The 15,648-nt window shown below is 36.4% G+C and overlaps 1 protein-coding gene across 2 annotated transcripts in view; it reads left to right on the forward strand.

Annotated features, from left to right (window-relative positions):
- Positions 1 to 254: 254 nt before the first annotated feature.
- The window catches only part of NLK (nemo like kinase), a 128,661-nt gene continuing 113,267 nt past the window's right edge, over positions 255 to 15,648 (forward strand). For both annotated transcript variants that reach the window (XM_063297175.1, XM_063297168.1), the window contains exon 1: positions 255 to 1,630. In XM_063297175.1, coding sequence (XP_063153245.1) covers positions 1,176 to 1,630 — 455 coding nt within the window. In that variant the 5' untranslated portion in view covers positions 255 to 1,175. The remainder of the gene's footprint in view (positions 1,631 to 15,648) is intronic.

Below are 15,648 nucleotides of genomic sequence, written 5' to 3' on the forward strand. Positions count from 1 at the left end.
CTTTTTTCTTACAGCAAGAGATTATTTCCTTCTATATTCTTGCACCCTTTATGTTTTCCCATCTTTAAAGTATTCTGTTTTCCCCTTTTTACTTTGACATTTTCCATCTTTTTCTTTCAACTGCTTCTTAACTGTTTTTAACCTGTATTTCCCTATTCTCACCTTTAAAAGGTGTTTCTCTTGTAGTATTTGGCCTCTTTTCTTGCCACTTTATTTCTCTTAGTTTTTAATATTTAAAATCCATTTAAAATCTGTTTCTTCATATTTTTCCTTCTTTTCTCTTTATGTTCTTTACTCTTAACTCTAATTTTAAAGAAATCACACTTTTACCTGATTGCTTCACATTCCTTTTTGCAATCTTGTTTTCTCTGTCTTTTGTTCCCTCACAGTTCTCTTTCCTGCCACTAGCTTTTCCCTTTTTTCATGTTAAGATTTTAGTCTTCTCTATCAATTTCTTGCAACCTTATGTTCGTTGTTGATAATTTCAATTGCCTTATTTCACTTCCAAATTTTAAATCTTCAGTTTGCTTCCTTTGTTCTGTTTTTTTTTTCCTTCATTTTTAGTTGTCAGTTCCATTCTTCCATTCTTTCCTAACTTTTTTTCACTTAGTTAATTTTTGGAAACTTTCATATCCACTAATTTGACGTTCCTTGATCTGTTCAGCCCCCTTACTTTCTCATCCAGTGAAAGTTGCTCATGTATTTCCAAATTTAATATAAAAGGTGGATGGATGTATATCCAGAGCAGAAAGGAGGACAGCTGTAGAAGGCCTTTAGGATCTTACATGTTTTGACAAGATAAATGAAAAGGATGTGGGAATGGAAGGGGTGGGCTTGTCAGTACTCCTAACATTTTTTAGGGGGGTGAACTTACATCCTTTTTCTGGAGGGGAGGGGGATTGACTTGAAATTTCAAGACTGGCCCAGAAGAAGTGGAGGAGGTATGGCATTTTAGTACCAACTGCACCAGCCATCTTGGGGGAAGGGGGTTTATTGCATGCTCACACGCACATATACAAGCCTCCATTTTCTCAAATTGATGAAGACATAAAGGCCTGTTGAGCTCCATGTTTTTGAAGGTGGGCAACTTGTTTATGAAAGTGTAGTAAACTTCATTTTTGTGGCCAAATGACAGCTTGACCCAGTTGTTATCCAATCAGAGGGCATCATCTTGAATGTCTCTTTGTAGTGCCACAGTCAGCGCAAAAATGATGGCGGCTTACAATGGCGGTACATCTGCAGCAGCAGCAGGTCACCACCACCATCACCACCATCACCTTCCTCACCTTCCCCCTCCTCATCTCCATCACCATCACCATTCTCAACACCACTTGCACCCGGGTTCTGCAGCTGCAGTACATCCTGTACAGCAACATAATTCTTCGGCGGCGGCGGCTGCGGCAGCGGCAGCTGCTGCAGCCATGTTAAATCCGGGGCAGCAGCAGCCATATTTTCCATCCCCGGCACCAGGTCAAGCACCTGGACCGGCAGCAGCAGCCCCAGCTCAGGTACAAGCTGCAGCAGCAGCTGCAGTTAAAGCGCACCATCATCAGCATACTCATCATTCACAACAACAACTGGATATTGAACCAGACAGGCCTATTGGATATGGAGCCTTTGGTGTTGTCTGGTGAGTAAAGGGAGCAAAGCTCCTCTTGTACTCTAAGGGTTTCTAAGCCACAGTATAATATTTTATATTGTGATTCAGGCTGGAGGGGCAGCGTATCTTTCAATAAGTTCCTGTGCAGACCTGTTGTGTTATAAGGCTATCTAAGGAATGTAGTGTGATATAGACAGCTTCAATTAGGATGTATTTGTAATATTTTTAAAGCAATATAATGAATACAAATTAAATCTTTCTGCTAATGTGGCATATATCAAAATAACTAATTTTGTGATATTTTCCAGTGAGAAATTGTACTTTGGGGGAAAAGGGGTTGGTCCCCAACATTGGCAGCCATAAGGATTTAATTGTTTTTGTTTGACCAGCATTTTTGCATACAGGTCCCTAAACATTTTTTTCCAATTTGAAGGCTGCAGGCATTTCAAATGGAAGTGGAAGCTGGTAATTTTTATCCTTCCAGGAGCACATTACCCACTTCTGTGTGCTTGGAAGTTGGCTTGCCCAAACTTTTTCAGTAACTGCAGCTTAATAGTGTCATCCTTTGAATTTCAGGTGATGTAGAAATCCCACTGAATTCAGTGGCATGTACTTTACTGAAGCAAAATAATATAGTTACCGGGTGGGGGAATGATGACAAGTGCATCATGATGTCATTATACAAATGATACGATTTAACGTACTGTACCTGTATGAGATGTTGTGATGCTAATTCAGAACTTAGTCACTTGCCTTATTATGTCATTATGCATGTGTTGTCATTTTGAAGTCATCGTGGCTTGTTATGGATACCTATGAGAGTATATAGAAATATATAGGATTACTGCCTACATTGCATCATTACTTCAAGATGAATGTAGCACACTTATATTTTTCCAAAGCATTTTATTTTAGAAAAGTCTATGTTGCCCTTCAAATTCAGGCCACAATTTGCTATTACTGTGACTTTTATGATAGCAAAATCAGCATTTCATCCATGTGTTTTTCAATTGCAAATCAAAAAACTGTTGAACTGATTTCTTGATTTTCTTGATTTAGTGACTGGCTGGGGTATTGGAAACAATTTATTTTGGACTCTGGTCTTGGCAGGTGATTGGAGCCTGCATTTCCCCTGCAATAGCACATAATGTATACCCTTAATTTGTGATCTCAATACTTTACACCTCACCCAATGGATTTTTCCATCCTCTTTTGGTTGGATAGGATCCTGGTACCATGATACAATCTGCATGAGCTCTGTAGAAGGAACCTATTTTTTTTTATTTATTCATTCATTCATTCCCATTACAAGTGTGAGAATTTCAGGTTTTAATAACTCCCTGCTTGGTCTAGCTCACATATGGATATATGTTTTAAAGAAAAGAAAAGTTATTTCTGTCACTTCCCCCACATTTTGCTTTTTATAGCAAGTATTAACCAGCAAGCCATTTAGATTTTTATGAAATATCTTTGGTTTTTATCTTTTATAGGAATATATATTTATAACTTGTTTTCGTATATTGAGACATGAAGCCATATGTGCATGAATAAATGTTCATTTTTATTTAAAACAAAGTCAGAAATTAGACAGCTGAAAAGCTTTTCAGTGGCCCACTAAAGTGATCCCAAAAAAGCTGTCCTTTTTTTTTATTTTGTATTCTCTGATACCACCAGAATAACAATTCTTGATTCAGCAAAATTTGCCTTTTGTCCTTTAAGGAATGCTTTGCTTGCTTTAGCTGTCATGCTATGACAGTGCTGAACTAAAACCATTGCATATATTAATGCTGTGATTCACTGGATTAATATGTATTGTAATTGAGTGCTTTGGAACAGAGTGGTTTTGACAGCTAAAGTACAGTTGGTCTTAGATTAGATTGGTGACTGAAAATATGCAAATGTATTGCTTAAACAGGTTTCATCATTAAAAAAACTTAAATGAATGCTTTGCTTTATAATTTGTGAATGTTCCCACATCACAGATGATTATTTTGTCAAATGTATTTTCTGCACTGCTTATATCTCTTCTGAAATTAAGAGAAAATTTTAAAATTAAGATATATTGTTCACTCTCTTCCAGGACTTATATACTTATATACTTATTTATTTACTTTATTTATTTATTTGTATGCTGCCCTCAGCTCTATAGTTTATTGCAGCATATTTACTAAATGCCATGAAAATGAACCTTAGTAAGTGTTATATGTTTTAGTTTTCTAGGTCTTCGCTATTTATGGCTTCTGTCTGTTGAAAAAGATGCTTGCATTATTTTTAATTCATATGGTTGCTTGCTTGATGGCAGTTTAAAATTATTGTTATATATTCACAATTAGAATAGCAAAAAATAAAAAAAATCTTATTAAGATACAAATTCAGCAGCTTTTTAAAACTTAATTGCAATAACATATATAAAAGCTGTTAATTTAAAGTATGATTTTAAAAATTTCTGCTCAGAATGCAAAAAATTTAATTGTAAAAGTTTTGAGAGGCTACTAGAGGGATATAACTGTGCTAATCCATTGCAGCAAAGATAACAAAGAATCTTGTGGAAGTTTAGAGACTAACACATTTATTTTCACATATGCTTTCGTGGATCGTGTCCACTTCATCAGATGGATCTATTTTTAATGGTATTTCTACCTACTTTGTTTGCTTAGGGTACAGCCTTGGTTTAATTTTTGGTCATCAAGTTTAAAATATATAAGCACAGAAAGTTTTCTTCTGCTCCATATAATCCAGATTAATTATATTTATTTTGTCAACATAGCCACTATATAAATAAAGACTGCTCTTTCTAGTTTGAAGAAAACTGTGTCTCAGCTTTGAAATACAGTACCAACTCAAAGCTTATATGCTGAAAGAGTTAGTTCTACACTTAGAGAAATAACATTTGCAAGTAGATTTAGGATTGTTCTTCGTGACATTTACCATTCAGTCATGTGAGTCCTCAGTTGCACTCTGAGGTGGTAAAACTCGTGCACATTTACCACCACAGTGAGAATTGGACTTTGTGCTCAGGACTGGTTTTGTATCTCTAACAAAGATGTGTGGTGTATCTTTGAAGTAAAATGTGTGAATTTTTTTTATAAGTGCCACACATTTTCTTAAAATTTAACCATGGCAAGTATAATAGTTTTCATTTTCACTTTATTAAACAACTTGTAAAAGTTACTTGTTCAGTGTTGGAATGTTTGTACAGTGGCATAAATTCAGAAAATTGTGTGTTTCTGTAGAGTTGAATATAATTTTAACTGAGATAATATATAGGTAGCTATCCTGAACTCTGCTGAGATGTATCTATTGTTAGATAAATCAGACCATTACAAACTGAGCTTCAAATTAAATTAATGTTGATTGTTCATAGAGTCGCAGAGTTTTAAAATTTATTATTTATTGATTATATTTATATCCTGCCTTTCATTCAGCAGTTCAAGGCAGCGTACTCAACACCAACAATCCTGCTGTTGTAGCCCATAATATTATCTTCCATGAATATAGAACTACCAGTGATTCCTAGTTATAATGGTTATATATTGCTTCCAGCATTTGAAGTCATAGGCCTGTATATAAGAGTTGCTTGTCAAGACCCGTTGGAAAGTGCTCATATTGATGTCTGTGGAGCTTCCATAATCCTTTGATGGACTATGTAGGAACAGAAAGCTGAATTACGGAATGCTTGTTCTGAATCCAAGCCATGTAATATTTATATTTCTATGACTTTATTGGGTATTTTTTTAGATAATTACAAAATTATATACTGCTGTGATGTGAGTGCTTGGTTTTGTTTAAATCCATGAAATGCTTATTGTAATACTAAGGAGGCTCAAAACTTTCTATTACTGATGCCTAATTTGTTTCAATGAACATTTTAAAAGGTTAAGGTAAAAATTTGAAGAAAGATTGGCCCCATTTCTTACATTCTTAAAAGCAGTAAGAAAGATTCCCGTTTTGAAGACTCCCAGGGTAGGATTAGTATTGGCACTTCCATTGTAGCCCTTGTGTTGTAGTTGAGTGGCTGGTGTTTATTGGATCTTTTGTTGCACACTGACTCCTGTTTTTCCAGTTCACTGATATAGCGCATCAGTCTTAAGCTGTTACAGCATGATGTTTTGGCAGATTTTCTCATACAGTTGATTCTTGCTGGTCAACTGAGTATGTATCCAGAGTATTCTCTTGGTTTTGCTATCATTGACAATATTGCTTCTCTTTTGGCTGGATGTGATTGTTGAGGAAATGGTGATAAACTGATTACTGTAGTTGTATACAGTGTGAAAAATTTCCAGTTGTTTACAGCAGTATAAATCAGCCAGTTTCATTTTGTGTTTCAGAATACAAACACAAAAACAAAAAGTCAGATGCAGTTTTAGCTTGCTATTCTTCAGTCTATAAAAGCTATGTTGAAAAATGGAGAGCTTTCTTGGTATAAGAGTAAGAATATTAACACTAGTTTAACTAAAGTCTGCACCAATTTACCTAAGGTTTCATTGATCAAAAATCTTAACATGGAATCTCTTGCTTAAAATGAAGCAGGCTGATATTCATAATTCTAAAATAGTGGAAAACTTTTGAAAACTATAAAGTGTTTCTATTAAAAAGAAGAATCCTCAGGAGTTTGGAATGGGTGAAATCTGTGGCATTTGTGAAATCCTTCTGGGAAACCATTGAAGCGGAATTATTTTCATGATGCTATTATCTCGGTTGCTGAAAAATCAGTATTTTGTGGATTATGATTAAAATGTTTTTTTCTAGGGAATGACAAAACAGTTTAAGTACAGGACTGTTCCATGGTGCTCAGCGCTAAGAAACCTTGGAAGACATACTTTTTTCTGGAGAGTATGATGCTCCTGACAATACTAGAGAATTGCTCCCTGATGAAGAAAGCATAATCTTAAAAGGATGACTATTACACTTCTTGGCCAAGTCACAAAAAGCAGGAGCTTGGGAAGATTTCTTATCCCTAAGATGCACTTTGATTGTAGCACATTGAGTGCACATTCTTTGATAGATAAAGCATTTAGAGTCTAGCCATGCATTGATTTAATTTTCGAAACCTCAGAACTTAAACTTTTCGACCATCTAGCCCAATACAGGTAGTTCTCAGTTAACCACACCACTTAACAGCAATTCTGGCACTCCTGGTTGCCATCGTTAAGCAAATCACCATGGGTCATTAAGCGAGGACCTCAAGTGATTGCCATTTGTGACCTCCTGCCAGCTTCCCTATTGGCTATGTTTGTTGGAAGCAGGCAAAGAAGGTTGCAAATAGTGACCGTGGGATGCTGTGACAGCTGGAACTTTGAGGACTGGTCGTAAGTACCACTTGTTCAGTGCCGTTGTAAGTTCGAACAGTTGCTGAACAAGTGGTTGTTAACCAAGGACCACCTGTAATATGTATTCTTTGTGGGAGGCCTCCAAAGCCTCAGGCAGAGCAGGGTCTTTCTCACCAGTTGCTGCTAGATTTTTAAAGTATCTCTTTCAATAGGTACGGACATATTCTTAACATCTCCTGTTTTCCATTTGGTTGTGGTGGTGTTCATAATTTGCATGGGATGCAGAGAAGACTAGGCGTTTGGCACCACACAAGAAATGTCATACTAGAACACATAATTTCAAGGATTGGTGGGTAATGTTTTTAATACCTCTGAGTGAGTTCATCTGTCAGTAAGGGGTGAGGTATTATCAATAAGCAGATGATACCCAGTTATATAGCTCTGTCCCTGGCCATCCAAGTGAAGGTGTTGAAGTTCTGTCCCAGTGTCTGGAGGCTATGAAGGTCTGGATAGGGAAGAACAGGTTGCAGCTCAACCCTGCCAAGACTGAGTAGCTATGGGTTTTGGATCCCCTGCATCTGGGAGTTGGAGTGTTTTTATCTTTGGTCCTAGATGGGGTGGCCCTACCCCATTCAGACCTGGTGTGCAATCTGGGGCTTTTCCTGGACTCAAAGAGCACGTGGCAGGAGCGGCCAGGGTCTTTGCATAGCTGCATCTTGTTCACTAGTTGTGTTCATCCCTGGACTGGAAGGCCCTGCTCATGGCCACTCATGCCTTAGTCCTTTCCCAGTTGGTCTCTGCAACATGCTCTATGTGGGACTGCCCCTGAAGACCCTCTGGAAGCATCAATTGGTCCAGAATGCAGTGGCATGGGTAGTTATGGGTACTGTTCATTACACCTATGTAACATCACTACTCCACAAGCTGCACTGGCTTCCAGTAGGCTTCTGGGTACAATTCAAAGTGCTGATTATCACTTTTAAAGCCCTACATGAAATAGGACCGGGTTACTTGTGAAACTGCCTTCTCCCAAGAACATCTACCTGCCCCACTTGCTCCCACAGGGAAGATTTGCTCCAGGTCCCCTCTTTTAGATTTTGTCACTTATGGGACCTAAGAAGTGTACCTTTTCAGTGGCTGCCCCTATTCTCTGGAACAATCCCCACCCCACCCTGGATATATAACAGTCCACAGCTGTTAAGACCTGGCTTTCCCCCCAAACATTTGGGGCCAGTTGGGTGGAGTCCCCTTTTGGTTGTTTTTATTATGGTGCTGGTCACCATTTTATATTCTGTATTTCACATTCATATTTATATATTTTGTATGCTTTAACATTACATGGTTCTTTTTTGATTTATAGTTTGTTTTTTGTTGTTGTACACTGTCTCATCACATTGTTCAATTGGGCAGCCATATGAAATCAGTAAAAAAAATAAATACATATAGGAAAATGTCAGATAAAATGGAAAAACAATCTAATATCAGACATTTAATTTGTTTCTTTTTAAACTTTTGATTAAATTTATTTTAAAATTTATTTAGGATGTTTTATCCTGCTTTTCTACTAAAATATTCAAAAAAGGTAGAGCAGATATTTGTATAACCCCCTCCCTTTTAAGTCATAGTTTAAAGCTGAATGCAGAACAAGAACACCTTACACTTCTGGATTTTTTGCTGCTAAAATTTAATCCTTAGTAAAGACATTCATATGTTACATTTGACCCTCTTAACCTGTTCTTATGCTACCAGAGCAAGTGCAAATGAATATTTAATATGCATATATTACTGTTTCAGTGGCTCAGACTTTATGCACAAAAAGTCCTGTTTAAGTCCTACGAAAAGAGCCTATTTCAGTGAAGGGAATGTCAATATCTTTACCCTTTTCCTTTCACATTATTCTACAAGTTTAAAAATAAAATTCTAAGTTTAAACTTCAGTCATCCTTTACATTTTTTTTAGAAAAGCCATCCTTTGAGTGAGAAGCATGAGGGGAAAAAAGCTACCTCTGGATGCATTTTGAAGAACACAACACTTTTAAGACTAGATCTTTTCAAGGTTTGAGTTTTGAAACTTACATGTGTTACTATAGCAGTAAGATAAAGTATACCTAAGGTTTTAATATACTCTGTGCCAGAAAATCAGCTATGTCTCATAAATAGTATGTGGCTGCAGCTGCAGTTGACTCCCAGAGCAGAATGTTCACTGCTGTCACATTAGGCCAGCTTGGCCTTTTCCCCTATTAGTGCTGCTAAAACTATAGGGCCTTCCAAATGGTCTTCTAGCATAGATAGTGTTCACATAGTAATGTAATCTATGGGCTTTTCAGGGGCTGAATACCTCCTCCTCCTGGATGTTAAAAAAATTGGCTAGATTTAGCTTGCGTCTCTTCTGTACAGTATAAATACTATGCGGTAGCTCAAACTGATTGCCTACCTCTCCCTTTTGCATTGAAAAGGGCACTTGATGCTATCATATGCTATTTTGTATTAGGTGCCATAAATTACAACAAACTACTGAATAGATAGTTTCTTCTGCATGAATCATTTAAAGTGCAATAATTTTAAAAAGTGCTAAAGCAGAAAAAGATAGCTGCTGGAAAAGTTATCTAATGTTTATAGTTTGGCTTACCTGAAAAAAACTAGATACACACTTTGAAATTTCAGTGGGGACAAAAGCTTTTGAGATCTGTCTTACCAGGGATAGTCATCCTATTACCCTGATGACCAGATGTTGATGAAATGAAGCCTTCGGCATCCCTCACTATTTATTATGGTGGCTGAAGTTTTAAGTTCACCAGTATTTAGAGCTACATACAGTATGTTGTCTATTTCTGCTTAAGATTATCAGTAGATGGTTCCACAGCAGGTTCCATTTCTTGTCTATTGGGCTAGGTAAGATTCTCATGTAGGATATAATACTGTATGCCAGTTATTTAAGCACAAAAATACGAGAATGCTATTTGAAAGCATCTTTTTGGTAAGGTTTTTTAAAAAAAAAAAACACTGGAGCCACATGGTTTAAAAAGCCACTGCTTGCTCATTTCCCTTCAGAATACATTTTTGAATTATTTCTTACAGCTTAAGGTTTAAAAGAAGTACTGATCATATGCCTTGGATATCAGTGGCAGAGTGCCAGTTTGGTAGATATCAAACTAGAAACCATGAGGCTATGAGTTCTAGTTTTCTGTTGGCCACAAAGCCAGGTGAGTGATCTTGAGCCAGTCACTTCTCTCAGCCCTAGAAAGAAGGCAATGGCAAGCCACATCTGAAAACTGCCAAAACAACTGCAGGGGGCAGTCATCAGGAGCCAAAACTGACTTGAAGGCAGGATTTTGAGAGCCAGTTGGATGTAGTGGTTAAGGCTTAACCATGAATTTTAGTCCTGTCTTAGGCAAAAAGCCAGCTGGGTGATCTTGGCCAGTCACTTTCTCTCAACTCTAGAAAGAAGGCAATGAGAAAACACTTCTGAAAATCTTGCCAAGAAAACTGCAAGTACTAGTCCAGGCAGTTGCCAGGAGTCAACACTGACTCAAAGGCACACACAAAAAGTTGAAATTTAGTGTTTCAAATACTGAATCTTTGATTTATGTGACCAGTATTTTGAAGCAAACTATTAGCTATGATAATTAGCTATGATACCTGACAAAAATATAATATTGTTAATATTCTCTATGTTAACCTAGTCTTCCTCAATTTTCCACTATTAATTAATTGTACAAATCTTAATACATGACTATTATAAAATAATCTGTCATGAGTAAGGATGGCGAGCAGGGGGCTCCCATCCAGACTGTTAAGCGCATGCGTAGCACTGAGGAATTGGGCAGCCATTCAAAGAGACACAGATCGGGACTGCCTTAACCTTTGGGGTTTATCTGTCTGGGTTTTTCCCACGCTTCTTCAGTTTGTTAGGATTCCTGTTATGTACAAGCAATAAAACATTAGAGACCAGTTCCTGGTCTCAGCGTGGTTCCTGGCTGTTAGGACATAATCAGACAATCATTATTTGAAATTTATTATATAATGGTCATGTATTAAGATTTTTCATTAACTAATAAAAATAATAGTAATGTTGTAAGAAACAATTTATACCTGATGAGAAGTTTTAAAAAACAGTAGTAACATTCTTTTGACAGCTCAAAAAAAACATATTGGAAAATTAGGTACTTGACAGCCTTGGGCCTCTCTGGAAGTCTTGGGCCTCTCTGAAAAATACAGTCTTCTATTTTCAATCAGGAAGATAAGGAATGTAATAAAAGACAAAAGACAAACAAGAGTAGGAAAGAGGAGCTGAATGATTGTACTTTTCTGTGAATCGGTTAAGCAAAGAAAAAAAATACTAGAACTATCATTTTGGGAAAATGTAATTATTGTATTTGTAATTTTTTTTTAACACAAAAACCAATGCAAAAACTATTTGAAGAGAATATGTTATCTGACAGTTAAACCAAAAACTTTCAGACCACTTCAGAGAGTAACAGAATGACTGGTGATGTTTTCACAGATCATGGAAGTATCTGAACATCACTTGGTTACTTAAATGCACACTTTTAACCTTACAAAGTACTATTTCAAAATTTTTATTATTTTATTTATTAAAGAAATTTATATAGCCATCCAACTCACACACAGTGACTGGGTGGCTTACAGATGAAATAACTACACCGAATATCTGTATTTAAAACATTCCTATGTTTGTATGATGATGTAGCAAGTCCTTTTGTTGTCTGGAGCTTTTAATGCCAAAGCATTGTGATTTCCTGACTGACTGTGTCAGCTTGATCCATTTGTTGCTTAGAGGGAAATTGTGGGGGTGCCTGGGGCAAGCCACCCACATTGTGAGCATGTGACAAACCAGTGAACACAGGGAACCTAACTGTGATGACTTTACTTTTAAAAAAATATTCATTATTTTTATCCCATTGCCTTGAAACTATTCTGTTATTCCAAAATTTATGTCCTACTTAAATTCCTTAAGGGTTTTGACTTTCTTCAGTTTTGGCTATAGGGAGAGATCAGAAGCTCATTTACCATAAATGTGATCTAACTGAAATTGTTTGCCCATTTGTGAAATTTGCTTAACTAATATGGACATTTTATATGAATTTTCCCTCCTTGTCTTGCTGACTAAATCAAGTAGGTAAATTATTTCCCTGTATTGATAAAGTAATTGAGAAAATCTTCATTTCATGTCATCTTAGAAGGACTCAATTGATAGGCTGAGAGAATTGCAACTTCTTAGCCATTGAAATAATTTGATGAAGGCCCAGTTGATAAACACCATGGCATTTCTAGGAATTCTGAAAGCCCAATCGTTAGTTCTTTTGAATATTTGAATTAATTGTAATCTGCCTTAAATATTTATTATTTTAAATATTATATTAAGTATTCATTGTTTATGCATAAAGGATATTAGTTTAATCTAAATAATGTGAAGGTATTTTTCCCACTCTGCAAATACAAAAGATCTGGGTTGACATTTTGTGCCAAGTCATGGTTTACTTAGCCATGCTTTGTCATCAACTGCAGTTGGCTGGGTTTACATATTTAGCTAAATCAAAATCAAATCTCATTATGGCTTAGTACTGTGTTTAATCCCAGTCACACTTGTATAAGATGTATTAGTTCTAGTCACATATGATAAGTTGATTTTATGCAAATGTACTTCTAGCTCAAATGTTTAAAAACTGAGGAATTTATATTTAATTTCTTCTTCTAGTTCCCCTACCTCCACATTTCATTTCAGGGGTTATAGACAAGTCTTCATGAATGAGTCAGTGTTTGGAAAACGTTTATACAGGTCATCCTCATGACTAACCTGGTTGCTTTGTTCTAGTACAGCATTTGCAGGTCTTGATACTGTTTGTGTCTGTGTAATTGCATGTTGGCATTACACACAGAAGTGATCCAATATTTGTTTCAACTCTTCTCTGCAAATGTTATAGCTGAACAGATTGTAACTATATTGAGAACCAAAATTAGCTTTCCGTGAAGTATTTATATTTCAAAAGTGGATTGTTTTCTTTTACACTGATTCTTACACATTCTTTCTTCCCTACCGTTTGCACTGAATGTACTTTCAGATGAAGATGAAATTTTTTAAATTGGTCTCCTCATTAATATATTTGATTGAATCATTTGGATACCCCCCCAATGAGGAACTCTGATCAGCAGCTGGTTTTAAAAAGAATCTTTTGGGGGATGAAATACAGCACACACATATTCTCCTAGTAAGTCTAAGAAAGCTTCCTGGGATATCTCATTGCTACAGCTACTACTACTACCATACACAGCAAGTACCATGACCTTGGTAGCAATTGATTGGAGATGGTTTATGTTAACAGTGCTGGCTTATGATCTACTGACTTAATTTATTTCAGTTGGAGTGCTGTGGGAGATGCTGCTGGACTGTGGGCAATTTTCAGTGTTTTGTTTTGGGATTTAGAATTGGCCTGACCTTGTACAAATACAAGATCAGTCCAGATATTTCTGATGAAATATAATCTAGTGTGAGGAATATAAGAGGGCAATAATAATCAGAAGAAGCTTCAACATGATGTTAATACAGTGGTTATTAGGGGAGGTCTCTACATTTTCTGTTGAGTTCAAGAATGGTTACATAGCACAAATGTCATACTTACGTAGCACCCTCTCTTATTTTCAGAGAACAGTGGGAAATTCTTTTCCCATTCTTGTTCAAAACAGGAAAAGCTATCAGTACAAATCACATTATTGATTCAGTGATGTACTAAATTTTCCATACTAGATTATTGGCTTGTTAAACTCAAGTGGCTTAACTTGTTTCAGTCATGTTGCATGCTGTTCTAAATTAATGCTTTGGGCAAAGTGATTTAGGCTGATAGTACTACTTTATTTTGGGATTTTTAGTGGAAAATGAGATTATAAAATGAAAAGGTCAAAGTAATCTGAATGGTACTTTAGAAATATATACATCTAAGTAAGTGTGTTTATGGGATTTAGTTTTGCAGCCTTCTGGTTGATTTTCTTTTCCTCCTCCTCAAACAGAAAAGGTGAGAAAGAGTTTGTTCTCAGGATAAAATAAGCAAGTAAAAAGAACACTTTTATTTAAACATGCCATAATATATGGAAAAGCAAATATAGTAAGCATCAGGCTGTGACACTCTGAAGTAACTTTAAACTAGTGGGGTAGAGGGATGTGTCAGCTAGGTCTTGTAGTCCATGTGTCCATTGTGAAGTTCTTTTTCCATCAATAACCTGTTGTTCTAAGCATACTCACTTGTATATGTTTTGCCCAAGGCAATATCTCATCTAAGGATCTGAGTGCCACATTATTTGAAAATTAGAATGCTCTGCGCTACTTAAGACTGTTTATAGGCAGGCTTGGTATCATTGATATTTCTTCTGAAGCCTATGGAAGAATGCCTAGTTGCTTGCAGTGGAGATCAGCAATATGTGCTGCTCCCCAAAGTATTTTAGACTATAAGTGATCTATTGTGCATGGGAGGTGAATGGTAAAAATCTGTTTTGTAAGGTCTACTAGCAAAAAACAGATTTTTATTGAGCTTCCTCTGAGCAATCATATGTGACTGCTGTGCTTTTGATTTAATGTACAAGGTTGCACAGAAGTCCTTTGAGAAGTGTAAGCAGTATTGTATGGGTGAAAATGGGATAGGTAAACAGGCTGTGAGGATAAGAAAAGCTATAGATTAGTTCTTGATACTTCTTGTAACATCTTAAGTGTTTAGAGCAATATTAGCACAAATGGGGAATCAAAAAGTGGGTGTTTTTTTTTCTTGGTCTGACTGAGAAATAATGGTGAACACAGTTTTTGTCTGCTAAGCTAGAGAATAATAATGGCAACATATATTGGGACTTCCCATATAAAAGTACCTAAAATGTAAGAGGGAATGCCTGCAGAATCACCAAACAGATTAGGCAGGCCTTTCATTGCTTAATCTTGTCTTCTAGCACAACATGTCTTTTGTGTGTAATCTTTATCTCTTTGAAGTCTCTTGTAAAACTGTTGTTCACTGCTTTGGAGGGACCATAAGTCTTTTGTGTGTGCTGAAGTGGCAATTAGAATCAATTTTGCAAAGTCCCCTGAGCTGAGACATTTTTTCTAAAAACAAAGCTGTTTATGTCAAGAAAGGTGAATGCACAGAGAGTGGATATCTGTGGCTAACATTCATAGAAATATATAGCTCGAGCTCTAACAAACAGGAGAACATGTTAAAAGTTGTAACTTGGTATTGCTTTTCAGCTGGCAGTGGCATAGGGTTTATTATGGCTGAAAACTGCCAACTATGCTGCTAGAGGAGGAGAAATAGGTAACAGACATAAAGGAATCAGGCTTCATCATGGGGAAAGTTTGTATGGTGGTGGGGACTATATTTGCCGATTGCAATTCCTTAAACAAAAAAATAAAAATAATTAACTGAACTTCTTATAATATTGGCTGGTGTGATATTTTGGAGTGTTTTTGCTTGCTAGTCTTTATGAATTAAGGAAAAACTGTTAGTATAGCAGGGATTAATTCATCACATAGGACAGTGGGGCCACGGGACCATAAAAATAAATTGAAGGGGGCTTAGAGAGCAGACTAGATTGGCTACCTAAAGGAAGTAAGACAAAGCATCTCATGGCTTAAAGAATTACTCAGGAACTAATGAGCAGTGGAGAAAGGAAATCGAAGAAATAACATTTAAAAATAAAATAAAACTTGGGCTCGATAAGAGGCCATACTTAATATTTTTACTTTTGCAAGTACCACAGCAAGCAGGTGGTTGTTTGGAGTGTA

Source organism: Candoia aspera, chromosome 1 (genome assembly GCF_035149785.1).
Source record: "Candoia aspera isolate rCanAsp1 chromosome 1, rCanAsp1.hap2, whole genome shotgun sequence".
In the NCBI taxonomy this organism is placed as follows: Eukaryota; Metazoa; Chordata; class Lepidosauria; order Squamata; family Boidae; genus Candoia; species Candoia aspera.